Source organism: Ananas comosus, linkage group 4 (assembly GCF_001540865.1).
Source record: "Ananas comosus cultivar F153 linkage group 4, ASM154086v1, whole genome shotgun sequence".
In the NCBI taxonomy this organism is placed as follows: domain Eukaryota; kingdom Viridiplantae; phylum Streptophyta; class Magnoliopsida; order Poales; family Bromeliaceae; genus Ananas; species Ananas comosus.
The window spans coordinates 8,869,872-8,893,294 of NC_033624.1; the positions used below are offsets into that span (position 1 = coordinate 8,869,872).

A 23,423-nucleotide genomic window follows, 5' to 3' on the forward strand; every position below is an offset into this window, starting at 1 on the left:
TTTAATTATTATTATTATTATTAATTATTAATAAATAATAATAATTATTAATTATTCTTATTAATTAATTATAAATAATAAATTAATTAATTAATTAATTATTAAAGCAATAAATAATGATTTAAATATATTAATTAGATTAATTAATAATGTACTGCCATTAAAATTAAATTTAGATTTTAATTAACCTTGTTCTCATCAAGGAACAAGCTAGTTCCAGGAAACGGGTGGAACAGCAGTTCCAGCCTTATACCAGCTTGTTCCAGAAACCCGGAAACTACTGTTCCCGGGAACCAAACATACCGTTTGGGAACAAAGGGGGGAACAAGGGCTTATTCCCCTCTTTATTCCTGAACCAAACGCTACCTCAGGACTTAGCCGATTTTCCACTTCTCTTCACTGGCTGCGCGTACGGGGACCGGTCTTCGACTGAGGGACTGGACCTTCAGGGACTGGTCCTCGCCCGAGAGACTGGACCCTGAGAGCAAATATCGCGCGCAGAGTTCTCTGTCTCGTTTTCAGCTTACGGGGACCGGTCTCTCCCGCCAGGGACTGGTCCCAAGAGCAGAATTTGCCAAGTGCAGATTTCGCACTGTTTGCTCTCGCGGATCCAACTCCAATGCACTTTTTGTGTTTTGGACACCTTCGGCTTTTCCGAAGCCTACCCACTCGACAATTAGTTGATTCTGAGCGAAATCTAACTCTTGGATTTCGAAAATTTATTTTCTTACACTTGAGTTTTCCATAATGGATTGGGTTTGGATCTCCTTAATAATCCGATTCAATCTGTTTTCAACCCGTTTCGCTAGCAGCCAGGACCGGGCTGCTTAGAATTTTTTCTAAGTCCCCGACAAGCCGCCGTTTGGGATAGTAATTCTTCTGGTCCACCGCTCATCAGCGTGCGTAAGCAGCTCCAAAGCTAACGTCTGAGAGCGCCGATGACGATCGAGCTCCTACCCTCCATCCGTCTCATCTGCATCCCACTCACATCTCGAGCTTTTCTTCTTCCTCCCCCTCCCTCCTCTCTCCGTCTCCTGTCAAATTTCGTGAGGAACCCTCGAGGCGCGAGAATCCTCCTTACTCCATGGAAGCTGGGTCCGCTCGAACCACCTCGGAGGAGGGTCTCAGTGAGCTGCTCCTCCTCCTCCTCCTCCTCCTCGGCCGAGCACCGAGACGGCGGAGGAATGGCCTGGTGGGCTTCTTGGATTCCTCGCGGAGGCAGCGGCAGCTTTGTCGCCCCCGAGAGGATTCTGAGGCTCATCTCGGGCGCCACTTCGAGCCCCATCTGTCAGTTCGTTGACTCACCTCGCACCTTCCTCCACTTTGTCGACCCACGGATCAAATTGGTATGTGGGCATTTTTGCTCTTGGCTATTTTCCGTTGTTCCCAAGATAAGGTCAAGTGTTTTCTACCATGTATTTTATTTAATTACTTTGTAGGATTACTTCTTAGTGATTGACACAGGCTTAGCATGATAATGCTTAATCAAAGGAAGCAGCTGTGGCTGCATGCATCACTGAAACGAGATATGAGCGTCCAAGCAAGCTCTGATGGGTGTGGTTGGTAGAAAATTTCGCTGGCACACATGGTGCTATCCGAGTTGTCTGCCGACGGGTTTGTCGTTCCATGCTAAAGGCGTGATTTGACTTGAGTTCAGATGCAGACTGGAGAGGGAACTGTTTGCTCGGGTTTGAGCTCAAGGAAAGGCCTCAAGATCTTTGCCAGTGCGAGTCGAAGGTTCAATGCTTTGGCTTCTGAGCTTTGGCTGCTGTTCGGGTTGAAGTGGCGAACCGGACTGCTGTACAGCAACAATCCTGGGGAATCGGTAGGTCGGTGCAGATAGGCGCAGGGGGGTACGTTCGGAGTGGTACGGTCATCGAGGACGATGTCAGTGCGGGACTGAACGGTGGTGGAGACTATGTTAAGGCTACTCCTAGATTACGTAATAGCTACTCCTAAGCTATGTTATGGCTATTCCTAGTCCTTGGATGTGAGATGTAGACTGACGTCTGTGATGTGATGTTCGGATTCCCTGCCATGTTGTTGTCTTCATCCTTTATAGGTGCATCGGCGCAATCGACAAAGTAACTCCCGCAATTCATCACCTTTTTTTCTCAACTGCTCCTCTAACTCCTTGCCTTTGATCGTGGCCATTTGAATTTTGAATCACTAAATTCAAATGAGCCTGCCTTTTGGTTGTTGGAGTAAGTTTGGATGTGACACTGAAGGCCAAATTGGCCACTCGAAATCTTGCTAGGCCCTTATTCTAGCTAGTGCTCATTTTCGGTGTTAACAATTGCCCCCCTTGGCAGTTACTTTTGGGAGAGGGACAAGTGATCATCAAATTTTCTGCTGCTGCCATTTCGGTTTCAAAATGATGTGGGGCAACACACTATCTTAGGTTTTCGTGCGCCTATTAAATTCACCTTCATCATTATGGTGGTGGCGGGAGGCGAACCGTCGCATCATGGGACACGTGGCCTACCTGCTATTGGTTGGGCCATTGTTATAAATGTTGCTGGTGTCTCACGCCTTCTCCTGATTGAAACCCTAGTTTTGTTCACCGAGAAAGCTTATTTTCTTCGTCTTGTTCCTCGGCCCCGCTGCTTTTTTCCTTTCTCGTTCCCTTGCTCTCGTGGCTTCGTCTCCCGTATCGATTCCTTCCGATGACACTTTCCTTGACAACCCCACGGTCAAACGTGAGGTTCTCCATTCGCTCCCAGGCTCGGAGTCTCGAAGTCCCGTTTCATCCTCGGGGTCTTTTATCACCTCCTCATCGTTTTCGAATGGTTTTGCCTTTCTTCTTTCGGTTCACATTCTTTGGGTCCTAGATGATTTCGTACCCGCTGTGTTGTGCCATCATCTTTCCTTGACCCCATGTATTTCCAGTTCGAATTCCAGAATATATAGAAGTTCTTCCTAGTGTCTGCTTGTGATCGCGACAACCTGACTACAAAGTCTAGAGTGATGTTCTCCTATAGTGATGTTCTTCTATTTTCAGATGGGAATACGTACCCGTCAGTAGTTGATGTTATTCCTTCACTTCTTGGCATATTAAAGCACCGAGCCACATATGGCTCAACATCTCTCTTCATTTCGGGCCATCAATAATGAGTCTTCAAGTTCTTATACATGATAATGCCGAGTGGATTATAGCGATCAGTGAGCTTCTCTCAAGGCTTTTTCTTGGATCTCTGTATCATTCGGTACGCATAGTCGGTTTCGGAACCAAAGAATGCCACAATTTTCAATTCAAGCTGTCGCATTTCTTCTAGTAGTGGGAGTCGACAATCATAGCTAAATTCTCCACGGATTTTTGACTCCATGCATCTGCCACCACATTTGGTTTGTTGGGGTGATATAAAATAGTGATGTCGTAATACTTAAACAACTACAACTACTAGCGCTACTTCAAATTTAACTCCTTTTGTGTAAGTATTTGATGCTCTTGTGATTCGTGTAGATCTCACAATGCTTGCCGTAGAGGTAGTGACGCCACAACTTAAGGGCGAAGATCACTACGGCTAACTCTAAATCGTGAGTGGTGTAGTTCTTCTCGTAATCCTTTAATTGACGGAAGGCATAGACTTCCCGTTTTGCATAAGAACACATCCAAACCCACTATGCGATGCATCACTATATGCTACGAAATCCTCTCCCGTGGTGGGCAACACAAGAACTAGAGTTGTTGTTAGCTTATTCTGCAATTCTTCAAAACTCTTCTTACAGTCATTGCTCCCTTTATGTATAAGACTACTAAGCGGAGTGGTATCTTTGCAAATCCTTTAGCAAATCGTTAATAATATCCCGCGGGACCAAGGAAGCTTCGCACTTTGATGATGTTCGTCGGTCGAGGCTAATATTTGATTGCTTCTATCTACTTAAGATCCACATAAATTTTAGCTTTGGATACCACATATCCCAATAAGGCAACTTCGCAAAGCCAAAAGTTGGACTTCTTCAATTTAGCGAATAGCTTTTTCCCCTGAAGAACTTGCAACACTTGCCTCAAATGCTCTTCGTGCTCTTTATCACTTCGGGAGTAAATCAAATTTTGTTGATGAAGATCACGACGAAACGATCCAAAAAGGGCTTGAAGACATGGTTCATCAGATCTATAAATACCGTCGGGGCATTTGTGAGCCCAAACGACATAACTATAAACTCATACTATCCATACCGTGTTCGAAACGTCATCTTTTGCAGATTCTTCGACTTGATCTTCAACTAATGATAGCCCGACTGGAAGTCAATCTTTGAATACACCCGATATCCTTGAGGTTGATCAAAGACATCATCAATTCAGGATAACTAATACTTAATTACTTATTCTTTATTGTGACTTTGTTTAACTCACGATAGTCCACACACAATCATAACGATCCATCTACACCAAAACTCCCTATGGTGACATACATGGTTTTATAAAGTCTTTCTCGAAAAGATTCTGAAGTTCTGCCCAAGGATTTAAGTGCCCATTGGCACGGACCGTATCTACTGTGCTGTATCGTGCCAACAAGATATTGACATGATGTAGCCTCCGTACCGTGGTACAGCTTAAAACCCTTTATTCTTAAAATTAGTAGGTAATTTTCTCAATAAAGTTCAAAAGCTTTAATAAAAATACATAATAAATAGTTAGAATATTTTATTGCTAAAGAAAATAAATATTTCATGCTATTATGTGTCGGCACATGAATTTTTTGTGACCGGCACGGCCCGGCACGCACTTTGCCGTATCGTGCTAGCAAGTTTTCGGCATGACCCCGTGCCACGACACTTAAATCCTTGGTTGTCCTTTTTACTCTTTCAACTCTGCAGATGTCAGTCATCCTATAAGGTGCTTTGGAAATAGGATCTTGTCCTGGTAACCAAGTTTTTGACAAACTTGATCTTTTGGTCTTGCGGCATACCCAGCAACTTTGTTGGAAAACACATTAAGAAACTCTTCTACCACTGTTGCCAAAAAGGCTACGAATCCACTATCCATCAAGCGCTTGGCCCAAAATGTAGAAATCGTTGTGGTGAAGCGAGAACTTCTATAACCTTGGTATACAAACTCTTCTTGACCCAGCTCATGAAAGGTCACAATTCTACTTTCACAATCAATCATAGCCAGTGGCGGATCCACCTTAAGTTCAGTGGGGTCTATTGACCCTACTTAACTAAACCCTATGTTGCACAGATACGGATACGGGGATACGGATACGACACGATACGGATACGGTGATACGGCAATTTCTAAAACTTCTAGGATACGATACGCGGGATACACTTAAATAAAATATTATTTTAAATATATTTAAATGTATGTTGATTATATGTAATGATATATTGAGAACAATTAGAATATCTAGGCTATATTAAGGAATATATTCTAATATGCATTAACTTGTATAATTATTCTACATATGTTCATAAAAAAAGATAATCAATCATATAAAATAATAATTCAAAAAGTATCAAACCAACTATCATTCAACTTGATCAAATGATAACAATAAATATATAGTCGCACAAACTAGATAATTAGCCATTCAATATATATGTCTGATTTGTTAGTTCTATTATTAAAATAGTAATAAAAAAATATGCTAACAATTTAATAGAGAAGGAAAAAAAAATCATATTTTCTATAGCCTTTGTTGCTTAATACTAGGTTGACAAATTAGATGGAAGAGAGTAAATACTGTGTGAAGATAGAACAAGAGGGAGCGCCTTCTACCATTCAAGAACAAAAAGATAGATGAAATGACAAATTGAACAGATATTGGTGTTTTTCTCACTCTTTTCCTTCTTTCCAATAGGTTTGGACGTGAGCTTTTAAAAAAATTTTAAGTTTCAATCATTTTAGACCAAAAAAGAACCGGGCCGTGTCCCCCCCGTATCCCCCCGTATCCCTCACGTATCCGAGCCGTATCCGATATTTTTTTATTTTTTAAAAATGCCAGATACTTCATTCCCGTATCGGACACGTATCGGGCGCGTATCGGGCGCGTATCGGTATCCGATATGTATCCGATACGGATACGGCATGAAATTTGAAGTATCCGTGCTTCATAGACTAAACCAATTTAGAGGCCTTTTATGAGGTTTTTGACTCCACTTTGGGGCAGTTGACCTCAAAGTGAGGTAAAAGAAAAACAATAAATAAATACGTAATACTTGTGGGGCCCACATAGTAGTGGGCCAACAAGAAACTTAAAGGGTTAAAAAGCATTAAATAAATAAATACAAATAAAAATAAAAAAATATTACGGTTTGGATATTTCATCGGGCTGCAATTTTTTTTTTTTTTTTTAATTTAGTTAAGCAACAGCAACAACAACATCATTCTTAATTTAGGAAAAAAAATTTGAACTTCTTTTCATCCTATCTCTCTTTACCATTTCTTTTATTGATATTATTATTAATTATTAATTATGAATATATTATTTTTTTTTAATAAATAGTGGTCATTTTGTGTCGTTATAATGCATAAAATATAATTAGTACACTAAAGCTTCATTTGGTATCACGCTTATTTTAAATTATTTTAAATATTTATTCTATAAAATTTGATATGTTGGAGGAATTTTTTTTTATTGATTAGTTTATAATGTATTCGGCTAAGTAATAGATGATTACTTATTTTAAAAATATTGAAACAAAAAAATATTACTTTTATTTTTTATTTTCATTTATTTGTTAAGTGAGCACTTTGATTGAAATAGTTGCAATCTATCTACTGTCCACTCTTGCATATTTTAATATACAAATTTTATTTTAAAAATAAAAAATAAATGTGATGCCAAACGAGGCCTAATTCCTTTTTTTATCTGTCCTTTTATATATATTGACCTCACTATGAAAAATTTCTGGATCCGCCACTGATCATAGCATAATACTTAGTGAGCTAATCTATACTCGAAACTACATCGAATCCCTTCAATTACCTCAAGGTTAATAGATCTATAGGCATAATGCAATCACCTAACTTAACCAGACAAAGAAGGATAATGTTCACTGCATGCATAGTATAACAAAGACATGTACCTTTCCTATATGTGATAGTTGAACCAATTTAATTTTATGTAATATGGCAAATGTCCGGTTTATGAATGAATGCAACGCCCCAGTATTAAATAATTCTTTAACTCTTATATCATTAATCAAAATGATACCTGCAGCGACGTCGCCTTTTGTCGGTAACTCCTCTGCTTGAGCTGCATACATACTTCCACTCGACGCTTGTCGGGACCCCTTGGGCTCATGCGGTGCAAAGGGGCGTCCAGTAGGAGCATGGGTGGGCGGGGCTCCTATTGTCACTCTCAGAGTCAAAAGGGATGAAATTGAAGATGGAGCTGGAGACACACCCCTTGGACACTTCTTCGCACTCTCAACATCACGTTGTCGGCCGCCAACGTGATTATCAAAAGAAAGAAAGGCTCTACACCTTCGACCGGCCTCCAATATTGATTGAAGACACATGACTAATGACTTAATCATTTAACTTGCCATGTTAACGTGCTACCCTGCTCTCTTACGTTCCTAAGTCTTTACGATCAATCTCATGTATAGGGTCCACCGAATGACATATCCTAGGCTTTGATACCACCTTAATCTGTCAAGTCTTGTGACACAGCGGAAGCCAGCCCAGGCACGTACATAGACCTGCTATGCGAACGGAGTTTCAGCTATACGTAGGAAGCACCAACAATCAATCGATACAATTCACTCAATATCCAACAAGATATATAAGTAAACATACAAGTTGTTGGGTATCAAAAGCAAGTAACTATCTATTACATCCAACATCCATCAATGCTACAATTCCAACCAAAATATGATACATACAACTTGTTCACATAATTAACATAATTCCGTTTATTACATAACTTTGATCCAAAAATCACTTAAGTACATTAGGGGTAACCTCTATGGGCAAGGTACTCACAATAGGATAGGGGTAGGATGAGGGCGTTATCTAGTTCGCAACGCCTTTTCCACGGTCTCGTAGACTTCCGTCGCTAAAGATGGTTCTAGAGAAGGAAAACAAGAAGAATGGGGCGAGAACTTGAAAAAGTTTCCAGTGGGTGCAGTCACCGACAGGGGCGCTCTGCACGCACCAGGTCTAAACTAGGTATAATAATGAAATAAGCAACATCGAGTAGCACCAAGGGTAAAATAATACTATGAGAGTAAATACTACGCAATTACTATGCCTCTACAAGAAATAACTTGCATGTTCAACTTGACCATATATGCATAATTATGCTTATGTTGTCAATATCCAATATTTTACCCAATCTTATTGACCGGCTAGTAGTCCAGTCCTAACGTATGTTGTTGCCTAGTGAGTCGTTGAACAATCGCATAAAGTCACTCATTTGGCCGCCTCATGGCTAGTTGAACAATTGCATACATCTCCTATTTCTACACTCAAAAATAGGGCGAGCGGACTCACGTGGCTATACCTCTGGAGGGCTAAGGCTTGTAAAGTCGTGACCTCCACAAGCGCTTGCTCATTGAGCTCTATTTGGCTCTTGCAAGCTTTAATCATATGCTTATGATAAAAAAGACCAACTCTACAACAAAATAGTCATAAGGGCTCTTTTGCTCAATCATCATATCTAGCCAAAAAGCTATGAAGCACGGATACTTCAAATTTCATGCCGTACCCGTATCGGATACGTATCGGATACCGATACACGCCCGATACGCGCCCGATACGTGTCTGATACGGGAATGAAGTATCTGGCATTTTTAAAAAATAAAAAAATATCGGATACGGCTCGGATACGTGAGGGATACAGGGGGATACGGGGGGGACACGGCCCGGTTCTTTTTTGGTCTAAAATGATTGAAACTTAAAATTTTTTTAAAAGCTCACGTCCAAACCTATTGGAAAGAAGGAAAAGAGTGAGAAAAACACCAATATCTGTTCAATTTGTCATTTCATCTATCTTTTTGTTCTTGAATGGTAGATGGTGCTCCCTCTCGTTCTATCTTCACACAGTATTTACTCTCTTCTATCTAATTTGTCAACCTAGTATTAAACAACAAAGGCTATAAAAAATATGATTTTTTTTTCCTTCTCTATTAAATTGTTAGCATATTTTTTTATTACTATTTTAATAATAGAACTAACAAATCAGACATATATATTGAATGGCTAATTATCTAGTTTGTGCGACTATATATTTATTGTTATCATTTGATCAAGTTGAATGATAGTTGGTTTGATACTTTTTGAATTATTATTTTATATGATTGATTATCTTTTTTTATGAACATATGTAGAATAATTATACAAGTTAATGCATATTAGAATATATTCCTTAATATAGCCTAGATATTCTAATTGTTCTCAATATATCATTACATATAATCAACATACATTTAAATATATTTAAAATAATATTTTATTTAAGTATATCCCGCGTATCGTATCCTAGAAGTTTTAGAAATTGCCGTATCACCGTATCCGTATCGTGTCGTATCCGTATCCCCGTATCCGTATCTGTGCAACATAGCCAAAAAGTCATTCCAAGAATTATTTAACCAACAATCGTGTTCTCAACATGTAGAAAGACGATAACATTATGACATCCTCGAGACCATGCAAAGTATATTCATCAGTTTTAACATGCTTGTTATAAGGCTGATGAAAACTATGAGATCTACAAAGCATGCTTGATAATCATCAACAACTACTCATGCTTAATAATTTTTTATTTAACAATAGTATTATCCTAGCAATTGATGTTTTCGTTATTATGATTTCAATATATGCCAACTCATAAGAATGCGATAACATTGTAATACCCAAAAGCTATGAATCATGGATTGTTACACCCCAAGTAGTCTTGGTAGCTTTTTGATCGCCGCTAGCATACTTTCGGATTATGCTTGTGAGTGTTGTTCTAGACTCTCCCAGAGTCTCTGATTTTGTTCGAGCGCCTGGAAAGATTTTTGGTCCATGTGCTCTATCAGTGCTAGCATCTGTGCCATTATTTTTGACGGCTTAGCAAGAATGGCCGCAGAGGCTTGCTCAGGTATGATTGTGGGTGGAGGTCTGTTATTAGCTTCCAACGGAATACCAAGCATGATTGGCCAACCACATCTATCCTAAGAACCATTTAGTTTTGTAGACGCAAATCATTGGTATTGGCACTGACCATAATAATTTTATCAAAGGATCTCATTGCGCGTGCCAAGAAGGATTGTTGGTGAAAAATTTCGCTGGCACAGGTGGTGCGATTCGGGTTGTCTGCCAACGGGTTTGTCCCTTCGTGCGAAAGACGTGGTCTGATTTGGGTTCAGGTGCGGATCAGAGAGGGGGCCATCCGACCGTGTTCGAGCTCGAGGGAAGGCCTTGAAATCTTCGCGCATGTAGGCCGAAGGCTGGATGCTTTGGTTTTCGAGCTTCGACAATTGCCTCGGCCAAAGTAGCAATGCGGGATCTCCGTATAGCAACGGTCCTTGGGAATCGGTAGGTTCGCCTGGATAGAGGCGCATGGTGCTGGGGACTACGTTGGCCGGTGAGGACAAGGTGCCTGGCTACTGTTAGAGTGGTATGGTCATCGAGGGTGATGTCGTCTGAGGCTGAACGACGGTGAAGATTACTTTAAGGCTACTCCTAAATTACACTATGGTTACTCCTAGGCTATGTTACACTATTTCTCGAATGTGAGGTATGTATTGGCGTCTATGATGTGATGTTCGGATCCTTTGTCTTGTAGCTGTCTTCACTCTTTATAGGTACATCGTTGCAATCGACGGAGTAACTCCCGCGATTCTCTACCTTCTTTTCTCAAGTACCTTCTAATTCCTCGCCCTTGATCGCGGCCGTTTGAATTTTGAATCAATTAATTCAAATGAGCCCGCCTTTTGGTCACCGAAGTGGGTACGTTTGGGTGTGACATTGAAGGCCAAATTGGTCACTCTTCGGCAGAGTTTCCTACCAAAATCCCTTTTGGTACTACTTCTTGCCAATGCTTATTTTTGGTGTCAACAGGTGTTTAGCAGTGTTTACACAGTAGCCGCTATGCCTGTCATAGCGGCCGCTGTAGTGGATTTTATGTACTACCGCTATGCCATAATCTCTAAAGGAGAATTTAGCGGATCGGGTTCATAGCGGCGTTGAAGCGGCTACTATAAAGCAGTTGGAAAGCGGATGCTATGAGTCCAAAACTTCAAAAAGTTTGAGTTGCAGACAAGGAGGAATGCAACAACGTAGACACAGAGAGCAAAAAATAGAACCATTGATGATGTGGTGTTTGAGTCGTCGGAATCGGAAGGGGATGAAGAACAAATGTTGAGATGAATGACCAGAATACCTCTAGGGTGCGTTTGATACCGGGGATATCCCGAAATAACACGGGATATCCCCCGAGTTGTAACCAAACGGTAGAATAACAGAGAGGAACTAAGAACAAAGCGGGTTGTTCTGGGTTGTTCCGGAACAACCCGATAAATATTGTTCCTAGGGGAATTAAGAACAATTATGTTCTTCTCTTTATTTTATTAGATAAATAGAGAGTTGAGCTGGAATACTATTGGTAGCAAACTGGCTCCGTTGCCACCCATTTGTTTTTGATGATAGAGCCTCCAAATCGACGATCGGCACCGTTGAACATGATCTATACCATTTGAAGTATCTAGAAATCAAATTTCATGCTTTTCGATATTGTTCCCTTGTTCATCAAGTGGACGTAAAAATGAACGGTTGAAAATGAAAATCCTCTAAAAAGTGATGATGGGAATTTTGTAATCAAGATCGAGAGTGTAGATCTTGTTCTAAATAGTTTAAAAAATTTTCTAACCAAAATTCAATTGATTTGGATAGCTTTACACCGTTAAACCAGAAAATGCCTTATATCTACCATTAAAATTATAAATTTTGAAACCCTTTGATCATTAGGTTAATGATGTCGAAAAGATTTGAAATTTGGTTTCTAGATAGTTCAAGTGGTATAGATCATGTTCAACGGTGCCGATCGTCGATTTGAAGGCTCCATCATCGAAAACAAATGGGTGGCAACGAAGCCCGTTTGCTACCAATAGCATTCCAGCTTAACTCGATAAATAGATATATAAATAAATATATTAATATAAATATCATTTTTATGATAATATATTTATACTTAAATTTTATTATATAATATAAATTAATTAAATTTGATATATTATTTATTTTATTAAGTTTTATTATTTATATATTAATATTTAATTATTTTATTTTATATTAAGTATTATATATATATATAATTTTCATGCATTAAATATATAAATAATTATTTTATTTTATATTAAGTATTATATATATATAATTTTCATGCATTATATATATATTTTAATTTGTATTGAAATTTATACTATTATTAATTAAAATTTTAAGAATATCTTTACATATATTATGAATAAATTATATAAAATAAATTATTAGTATATATAGTAAAATAAATATACTATTTTAAATTTAATTGTTACATAAAATATTATATTATAAATTACTATAAGAAATAATTTTATAAATAATTTTATATAAAATATACTAATATAAGTTAGTTATTTTATTTTTAAAAATATATTTAGATATTGTTCTACACTTTTTATCTATACGCTACTAAAGATATCCTCTAGAATATCTCCGAATGCATCCAAACATAAATTCACAATTGTTCTATCTGTACTGGAATATCCACTGTTCTCGAGAACAATAAAAGTTGTTCTCCAAAATTTAGTTCTTCAACCAAACGCAACCCTACTGAAGGAGAAGAAGATTGTCTTCCTAATGAATAAGATTGTAATCATTTGCCTAAGATATCCTTTTGACATCCATTTACAAATTGTTTAGATTGTTAATGGATTATAGATTTTCAAGTTTTATATCTTTTTGGTTTGCTAAATCGTAATATTTTAAAATTAATCTTAATAAGTAATGTTAGTAAATATGTATAGGCTTGCAATACAAAAAAAAAGAAGGAATAGTTGTCTTTTTTTCAAAATAATATGTATTTTTTATAAGGAACATAAACATATTATGTAAGTTTTTATGAAACCCGCTATAGGTTCATAGCGCCCGCTAGTCACTTTCCGCTATGAGGCCCTCCAAATGCTATGTACCTGCTATCCGCTATTTACAACCTTGGCATATAGTGTATCATGCTTTTGTTCAAGCAATGATAAATAATTGATGACAGTTATCTAAATTTTTCCAATTTGAAATTTCACAGAGTCTGACCTTTTCCTTCGACAAGACAGGTTTCTCTTTTTCATTTTTGGAGCTCATAGAGGGAAGACAGAATCCGGAGGGAAAGGAATAAGAAATGTGAGAAAGTAGGGGGTTAGCATACAAAGAAAAATTTGGAGAAAACCTTTTTAAGGTTTGAAAACTGACTTATGAAGTGCATCTAACAGCTCTAAGAACCTGCTCAAAGTACTGTATCAGCTAGAACAGAACATATAGTGCATAGAACGGTTTGGAAATGCCATATAAATCGGGAGCTCTATCATTTGAAGTCTCATCAGTGTAGAAGTAAATTGACCGTAATTCATTCACCTCAATCAAAATAAAAATTGTTGTCTTGATAAAAATGTATCTCAGTTTAGAATCAGATGACTCCTATTTCAAATTAAATCCAAACACCGTGAATTATAGGGCGTTCCCGAAAAGTAATGAAATTGTAGGTTTCTGCACCACTTTGTGACATTAAGCATGGTAAACTTCCTATGCCCAATAACAGGGGGCCAAAATTCCCTGTAGTCCCTTTTTTCTTCTCAAGGAAAAAAGAGCACTTTTGAAACTTGAGAGTAGTTTGGCAATAATTGATTAATTTACAGCATGGCCATCAGTTGCAATGAAACCAAGTATTTTGAGTAAAACCCATCAAATCAGTGATAAATAAGGGATAGAGCTTCTTGATTATCCTTTATGTTCTTCTTTCATTCATTTGCATTAAATTTCCAATGAAATTGACATTAATTTGTAGAATTTTGTTTTCTCAAACTTTGATCTTGTAATTATGAAATCTAGTATGCCATTTTCAATAAAATTTTGTTGACATTAGAAGCAGTACATCTGTGGGGTAAGAAAGGCTTTTAAGTACTTATTTGTGAACATTTAGAACAAATTTTGAAGATGAGAAAGCTTAGAAAGCATGTGCCCTTTGCTGAGATGTATTGGGTAGGGAGCAACGCCACAGCGGTATAATTTGCTTGAAACCCTCTTATATTGTAAGTTATTAAGAAGAAATATTTACTATTATTTAACTCTTTATCATATTAATCATTCATTTAAAATGATAGAATTTGATGACATGGACAGTTAATTTGGGGAACTTTTGATTCTTCTATGTGTAACCATTGTTTTCTTTACATCCAAAAAAACTTATGAAAATTTCATGAAATTAGTGATGAATAATCTTGTAATATTACTTATACCCATTATAATCATTATTCAAGTCATTTGTACCAAAAATACAATGAATTGAGAGATTTGCTCCAATTTGTTTTTCCTCCGGTGTTAGTTCTTAATCTAATAAAAATCCTATTATACTTTCGAGATTTTTCTTGATAGTTCTAGTAATTCAATCAATAGAGCACAAACTTGTTGGTTCCTTCTGTAGCCACTTTCTTTTATCCTTTCTTAGTTTTATTAGTTCCATTTGCTTGAACCCTTTTTTCATTTGGAAACGTTCCATCATTACATCGACATTTAATGGCTAGAAATCTCAACTGTTATATTATGCATTCTGCTTTTGCATTCCTTTTACTGAAGCTGTGTTGTATATGAGAAGTTCTTCAATTTTTAGTTACATATACAGTTAGTTGATGAATTCTGACAGAAAGTTATTTAATCTTATGATAATCTTCTAAGCATTTTATTATTCTAGCAATCTTCTTCTGTTAGTCTTTGTGAATGAAGTGAATGAACTTTTAGACTTATTGTTCTTATTGGTTATATATCTATTCATAGGTTCCTTCATTATGAATTATAATAAGTAATTTATTTTATATCATTAAAATAAAAACAAAGTTTATTATTATTATTATTATTATTATTATTATTTTGTTGTGTAATGTTGATAGTTTTATTGTAAAATATTTATCTGATGCATGCAGGTCTGGCTGCTGGCTCTTGTTGTCTTACCAGCTAGGTCACACATTTTCATGCGGTTTGGTTTAGTCTTATACCTCTCTCTGTTGTCAGTATGGATTCTTCCAACTCATATTTGGACAGTAAGTTGAAGTAAATTCTATTTGTAGTTTCTAAGATTCCTCATGGCTAATGTTAAACAAAGTTTGGAGTTATAAATTTGAAACGATAAGTTGAACTGGCTTTGTTCGTTAACTAGAGAAAAATGTTTTAAAGATGTGCAAATTTTGCTCTTTACATGTGATAATATCTTTAATTATTAAAAATGAAGAGAAGGGGTCTGTTAATGGATACAATTTTCAGCTTCTTTTTTCTTTCAATCGAAAGTTTGAGGTAAGTATAATTTTATCCATGCCTTAAATAGAAGAGAAGAATGCATTGGTCAACCCTCTCTTTCTTACCATAAGATGAGGAGGTCATTAGTGCCATTAATGTAGGAGCCAGAAAGAAGTAGCTGGATCGTTAAGAAAATTTGGGACATTGAAGGTTGTTGGTGTTATTGTTGTCCTGTTTGAACCTTTCTCACTCTCTTTTTTGACCTCTCCCTCTCTCTGCCACTTTTTTTACTGAAGTTGCAAAGAGCAAACTTTGTCAAATTGAGGTTGCTGCATTGCCACATAGGTTAATTTTTCTCTCTGAGTTGTGATGGCATCATGGTTCGGCCATCACCAATGGGGATCTTCCCTCTTCCAAGAGATGTAATGCCTTTCCTCTCCTTGTAGGGAAAGAAGAATTCATTAGTTTACATAAATTTCTCTATTTAAGTTTCTTTTCTCTATCAAATTTTTTATATATAAGCTTTCGGGGTGGCGATCATTCTTTTATCAAAAAACACCCTTTGTGGAGTCTTAGGTCATTATAGCTCTAAGTATGGAAAGGAGGATCAACCATAAGAGATAGGCCAGTTGATCAAATTGTGGACTGAATAGATTAGTTGACCTCTTAGGTCCCTGAAAGTAGAATGACACAAGGTAAAATCAGATTACGTTTACTTTTTCCATTTCCAGTAGTTTGGGTGATTGTTCTCATCTTATAAGGGTGGTTGAACATTGTCACGGTTTGTTTAAATTGCTTTGAATTTGATTTCTTGAGTGTTTTTTGTTCTGATGTTGTTGTGCGAATTATAGTTAGAACGAGTATTTTAATCTTCACAGGATCTTTTTATGGTTTTGAAAGGAAATCCCTCAATGTTTTAAAGTCTTTGATTGTTATGTTTAAAACTTGAAAGTGCGAGCTTAATTTTTGGAACTGATTTGGACTTTGTCATTCACTGTTTTAGGTAAGGTTTTCTTCCTTCTGTTAAATAATGTTGATTTTCTTCCATGATTTATTTATCTTCTTCTAAAAATGATAGAATATGAGAAATCACATGATACAGTGGTATCATCCAGCAAGCGTATTGCTTATGGCTTGTCTGGTGGCTTGATATAAAAAGACTTAAAGAGAAATGCCCTATATCGAGTTAACTTTGTGGTACATGGAAGTTGTCTAGCTGGTTTAAGAACTTATGCGAGATGCATATGCTTTTGCTATATCATGATTTTTGGTGACCAAAATCCTAGTTCTTAGGTTTTTGAGCTTTGCTAATTGTGTCACAACCCAATTTTCGATATGGAATAAGAAATATTGTTCTAGTCAGACAGCTAACTTGTTTTCTGCTTGTATTTCTTTGTCATCCGGTAGATCTATTATTTCTTATTCTGCATATTAGCATTGAATCCTTTAGATCATCAACTAAACGTGTCAATAATAAGGTAAGTTACATTTTACTTGTAGGATCAATTAGGCAGGGTTGCTCTGCTTTCTGGGATCTTATTCATCATGCTGGGATTTGGTTCTGATGGTGTACCTCCACTTGTCCAGTTGAGAACGCCGCCCTCATCGATTACAGGATTGCCAAATCTTCCTTCATCCTTGGGAGGTTACTCTTACACAATCATGAAGCTAGGACCATTGCAGTTTACAAGGAAAGGCTTGTCTGTGGCTAGTACTTCAGCCTGCCTATCGTTCACTGTATGTTCGCTTCACCTTTCAATTTTTATTATTTGCTATAAGACTTTTCTTTTGCATTTGTTTTTTCTTCTCTATGTCATGTTTTGTTACCTAAATTCAGAAATGAGTAGCTTCATTAGTCCTTATTCCTTAACCAAAGAAGGTTGCTACCTTATGTATGATAGTTTTTGTAGTGATTGTATTCCCAGAGAGAATTCTTTACATCCTCAAACACTACTGTTAGGTCATCATGAATCAGCATCTTATTTCTGATATCCTATGACCTACATCTCACCACTATTTTATAAAGTTCTAGCCACAATTTTATACACGATAACTCTTCTATTACTGCTGCAACCTTATTTGAAACTAACCTATTCTATTCATAAACTACTTTAAACGTTGATGATGCGGATATATTAACCGTTCGAGCCTTGTTCCATAATGATTTTGCTTGCTTTTGACATAGCTTCACTCCTTAACAAGCAGATTCCTGAAAATTTTATTTTCTCTTTAAATATTTCTTTTTCCTGATGCTAGCTGCTTATTGGAACTACCAAGTGATAGTTCTACTAATTGCGTGCTATGATAAAATTTCCTATCTCTTATATGGATGCTGAGATTTTTCTGCACTCTCCCTCCCTCCACACCCTCCCCCCCCTTCCCCTCCTTGCAGATCTTCCAAAGTGCGAGTCTATGCTTGACAACAACAACGCCCGAGCAGCTTGCTTCTGCATTATGGTGGTTTATGGTTCCTTTGAGGCATATTGGTGTTCCAGTGGCTGAGATAATACTTACTTTGCTACTTTCTTTGAGGTTCATCAATTTAGTGTTTGATGAGGTAAGTTGTAGGCAAGGTTCTAAGTGTTGTGGCATAGGGATCGTCCTGAGAACTAGCTGGCATGGTACAACACGGAGCTTGCCGTGCTGTGCCAATGTGTGCAGATTAAAAAAAATACCGATGTGTGTCAATGTGTAGACACTATCACATAAAATATTTATTTTCTTTGCAACTAGTATATTCTAATTGTTTATTATATATCTTTATCATATCTTTTGCACTTTATTTAGATAACTCCTTGCTAATTTGTAAAAAAAAAGAAGAGAATGTTGAGCTGTGCTTATGGCATAGGGTTGTATCATGTCGATGTTTTGTCGGCGCGGTAGGACACAATTGGCATGGCCAGTGCTGATGGGCACTTAAAACCTTGGTTTTACACTATAGCTATATTTGCTAAGAGTATTCTTGGCCAATTTTCTATTAGATCAATCTTTTGGGTAACATGGTGTTTGAGCCAATCCTAAGCTCTCTCTACTCTGTGAGGTTCTTGAGTTCGATTCCTACATTTGCCATTTTTTGAAAAATATTTTTGCCAATTATTCCTTTGTCTCTTATGTTACCTTTTTTGTTAGTGCGCGTGGTATGGTTCATTTGACATTCAAACATACAAGTGAGCAGGGTTGTTAAGAGGATTTTTTTACAAAATAATCCTCTAAAATTTGATAATTTGCAAAACAACCCTATCCAAATTATATTTGGAAAACTAACCTTCCTTTTGCCATGTAAGCGCCAGGGTGGAGATTTTCTTTGAAGACGGTGAATCATTCACCGCCTTTAGTAAGGCGGTGAATCATTCACTGCCTTCTTAATTTCCCACAAAGGCGGTGAATCATTCACCACCTTTTACTGTTTTTTTTTATATCCTATATATAATCCTAACAACCATATAAAAATTTTAACAAATTACATATAATCTTAACAACTTGAAAATCCTAATAATTTATCCATACAATCATATAATCTTAACAGTTTGAAAATCCTAATAGTCTATCCGTACAATTTCATATAATCTTAACAGCCTGAAAATCCTAATAATCTATCCAGACAATCCTAACAATCAAATAAAAATTCTAATAATCCACATATAATCCTAACAATCTCACATTTTCTATTTCCTATATAATCCACTCACAATTTTAAAGAATGCGACAAACGATTCACCGCCTTTAAAAGAAATAGGAGAAAGCGGTGAACGATTCACCGTCTTTAAAAGAAATTGGAGAATGCGGGGAACGCTTCACTGCCTTTAAAAGACATGGAGAACGTGGTGAACGTTTCGCCGCTTTTTGAAAAATCTCCCACGTGGCTCCTACGTGGCAAAAAGAGGGTTAGTTTGCCAAATATAAATTTGGCAGGGTTATTTTGCAAATTATAAAATTTTAGAGGGTTATTTTATAAAAAAGTCCTTGTTAAGACTATTCCTGGAACCATCTCAGAAGGATTTAAGTGCCATGGCCTGGGCTCATGTTGAGAACTTGTTGGTATGGTGTGGCACGGTGTGTGCCATGCCGTAGTGATGTGAGCCAGCCATAAAAAATACCTAGGTGCTAATGACGTGAAATATTTATTTTTCTTTAGTAGTAATATATTCAAATGTTTATTATATATCATTATCAATTTTTTTGCACTTTATTGAGATAACTGCTTGCTAATTTCAAAGAAAAAAGGGCTTCGAGCCGTGCCATCAGCATAAGGGTTATATTGTGCCAATATCTTGTCAGCATAGTACAACACATAGGTACGGCTTGTGTTGTTGGGCACTTAAATCCTTGCCATATCCTATTACATTGATTTTTTTGGTAACATAATTAGCAAATGGACGTAGTTTTTGTCATCCATGCTTTATCTGTTAGGTAAATATTAGTTGCTTATTTACAAAGGTATAACATGTCATTAATGCTCTACTTCTTGTGAAAACTTTTGATAGGTTAGAAATACAGCGCTGGGAATTGTAGCACGTCGGATACACTGGCATCAATTGACAACTATAGAAACATTAGATGGTAAGTGATTAAGTGCGCTTTTTTTTATTTGTAGCTATTGATTAATTTTGTTTGTGAGGTTAGTCTTGACTAGTTGAAATTTGTTTCAATTTTGCCTCAAAGATTTTGCATCAAAGATTTTGCTTCTATATACATATTTGATTTGATGCCTTGGTGATTGGTCTATTTTGATTTAGCAGCAAGAGAGATTGAAATTTGCCCCGGACCAACAAATCCGATGATTATTGCAAACAAGATGCTTGTGTATTGTCTAAAATTTTTTATCAAACTCATCTACTCATGTAGATTGATCTCTTTCCGTCATTCAATTTCGTGTGGCAATTGGCAAATTTTATTTTTTGATGTTTTATTTCTTCATATTTAAGGCCCTATTAGTATAGCTAGTTAAAAAACTCTATGAAGTTTATTTTCTATGGTTTTAACTTAGATTAAATTCAGGCTTATAGGAATTCCATACTCTATTCTATTTATGTTTGAATGCCAATTGCAAAATTTCGTAAAAATTCTGTCAAATTTGATAAAATTTCTAATAAAAATAATAAATTTGTCAAACAAATAGAGATCAAAATTGCTAACTAAACTAAATCAGATTGAACGACATTTAGACTCTATTTTGTTTCTACTTAAAACATTACTAATCAAAATTACTATCTTAAAAATAACAAATGGAGATCAAATTATTAATCAAATCAAATTAAATATATACTCTATTTTATTTGTAAAAAATAACAAATAAAAATCAAAATAAACAATTAATAATCAAAACTAATAAAAATTTAACTTTATTAGTTTAGTTAATAATTTTGATCTAGTTCAAGGAAGGGGCGAAGGTGGTGGCATGGTAGAGTAGGGTAGCAGAGGAGGAGGAAGCGGCGGCGCAGCGGAGCGGGGGCGACAGAGGAGGAGCAGGAGGGGCGGCGGTGCCGCGGTAGAGGGGGATGGCGGAAGAGGAGTTGGTGACAGCGGAGACGACAATGTTGTTTAGACGGCGGTGGTGACAATGACGGAGGGGGTAGAGGCGGTAGAGTGGCGGAGGGGGCGACGGAGGAGGAGGGGATGGTGGCGGCGTGGGTGGCAGAGGAGGAGGGGCAACGACAGAGGAAGAATGAAGATGGAGAAAATGATTTTTTTGGTTTTGCGAATAAAAGAGAGAGAGGGCCTCGATCTCAGAGACTACCATTTATTTTTCTCTTAATTGGAGTGGAGTGGTACTGTGGTAAAGAACTACATTTTTTATTGTATAGTTTAACTACACCATGATTTATGGACCTGCTTTGAGCCTATCCAAACAGTCATATAGTAAAAAGAAACCTATCGGTGTAGTTAGACTATATCCCATTTTAGAGCCCATCCAAATGGGTCCAAGTTTCTTTCTTATGTATTTGGAGGCTTAGTTTATAACTCAATCTGCAAATGCATTTAAAAGTTTTGATCTACATTACACGGACATAGCTCCAAAGCAGTTGCGTCTGCTTGCGACTCGTGTCGGACTCGGGAAGCATAGCGTACATGAGACGACATGTGTCCGCTGTGCGTCTGGGGTAAAAAATGAATGCGGAGACGACTCATGTGCATCGCACAAGTCCTCTTTGTTAGGAAGAGTTTCCAAGCTTTTAGTAATAGGAAATAGTTTTGCCTGCACCCGATGTATCCTTATCTATAATATACCATAGTTAATTTGGTTAATGCTTTAATTTTAAAATCTAAGTTAACCTATCTGATCTATAATATTTAAGATATATGTATAAAAAAGTAATTTTGGAAATCTAATATTTAGATGTTAAGTAGTTCCAAGAATTAGCAGTGTTAAAAGCACCATTATTTAATTTATAAAAAAATACTATCCAAAAATTCATAATTTTTTATATCTTTCTTTTAATGTCATATAATGCATCTAATAAATTAGATTCGGAATATTGTTGTGCTGTGTGTGGTGAATGAGATATACTTATGAACTTGGTAGAGATAGTATATTTTCAATTCATGCACCAACTTGCAGTGCATATAATTAGAATTTTGTACATAATATATATAAAATATTATACTTAAAAATAATATTTTATTGTTGGTCTTGCCATGTCTGTATCCTAATTTTTTTGAAGTTGCTAAGTCGCCGTGTCCGAGTTGTGTTGTGTGCTGTGTCTGTGTCCGTGTCCGTGTCCGTGTAACATAGGTTTTGATTGAGCAACACTAATCACATGTTGCAGTATAGCATTTTGAATGTTTTTCCCCTTACTATAAAACAGTTTCATTGATTTTCAAGAATGACCTGTGATGACCATTAAACAATTCAACCTATTTTCTAAGTTAATGTGCTTAATTTTCACTATGCAATTGCAAACTGGGAATATTTTTGGCAACAGAGAGGCCAGCCAAAAAGAATACTGCCACCAAATGTTGTATTTAGGACCTAGAATCATCACTTTCAAATTCAATTGAACCACTTTCATGATAACATTGCGTCCTTATGTCTGTATAATGAATGTACACCATACTATTTGTATCATACAGATGATAACCAGACCTTGATTTTTCTGAAGTTCATATGTTATCTGCATCATCACTAATATGCTGAATTCCTCACTTTTAGTTTGTTGTTTGGATTTATACTTAGGATTAAGAGTTTATATCTGCGTGAGCTAGAAAAATTTGACTTAAAATTATGATGACTCTGCAGTTTTCTTTTTGTATGTTCGACGCATATTCAAAAATATCTTTGATCACGCGGTGCAAATTTCCAAGGTTAGTTCTCTTTGAAATTTATTATTTAATGATATCATTATTGCTATGTCAATGTGATAAGCACTTGCAAATCATTCTTTACTAGTTAAGGGGCCCCGCGCGATGCGGCGGGAAGATAGTACAATAGTAAATTATTATAACAATTAATATTATTTTTTTTTTCTATTATGCATTAATTTAAAAATATTTAAACCTAATAAGTAAAATAAATAAATCAGTTTAAAATAAAACAAAAGGCTCATTACAGTATTAAGAAAGATAAATAATATTTTTCTATTATCATCAAAGATAGAATTTACAAAAAAGAAAAAAACTAAGTGGAGTGAAAGTACTATCTTTGGTATTCTTGGCAGCAACGTTTTCAACGTTTTCATTGTGCCCTCATTAACTTTTATCGTTATACATACAACTAATAAAGTATTTGATTCCTAAATTTTAAATTAGTGAAGAAATCAGTACGTAATTATCAGAAGCACAAAAAATAAGACTAATCAAAAGGCATTCGAAATCAAAATAGATATTTTTTACACTGTAAAAAAATTCAACTACCAAATATTATATTATTATATAAATTAATCCTCAAAAAATTGTTTGAAACCTAAAATGAAAAATTTGGAAAGTTTAGGGATTGGGGACCAAAATAAAAAAGCGTGAAAAGAGTGAGGCCCAATGTGCAATTAATCTTTTAAGGCATTTGAAATCA

The 23,423-nt window shown here is 36.3% G+C and overlaps 1 protein-coding gene across 4 annotated transcripts in view; it reads left to right on the top strand.

The window, feature by feature from the left end:
• LOC109708797 (protein ABCI12, chloroplastic) overlaps nucleotides 876-23,423 on the top strand; it is a 36,076-nt gene continuing 13,528 nt past the window's right edge. For all 4 annotated transcript variants that reach the window (XR_002215819.1, XR_002215820.1, XM_020230625.1 and 1 more), the window contains exons 1-6: nucleotides 876-1,346; nucleotides 15,109-15,225; nucleotides 16,919-17,155; nucleotides 17,811-17,975; nucleotides 19,903-19,978; nucleotides 22,656-22,720. Coding sequence is in view for 2 of the 4 variants with exons in the window: in XM_020230625.1 (XP_020086214.1) it covers nucleotides 939-1,346; nucleotides 15,109-15,225; nucleotides 16,919-17,155; nucleotides 17,811-17,975; nucleotides 19,903-19,978; nucleotides 22,656-22,720 (1,068 nt within the window). In the remaining 2 variants the exon portion in view is untranslated. The remainder of the gene's footprint in view (nucleotides 1,347-15,108; nucleotides 15,226-16,918; nucleotides 17,156-17,810; nucleotides 17,976-19,902; nucleotides 19,979-22,655; nucleotides 22,721-23,423) is intronic.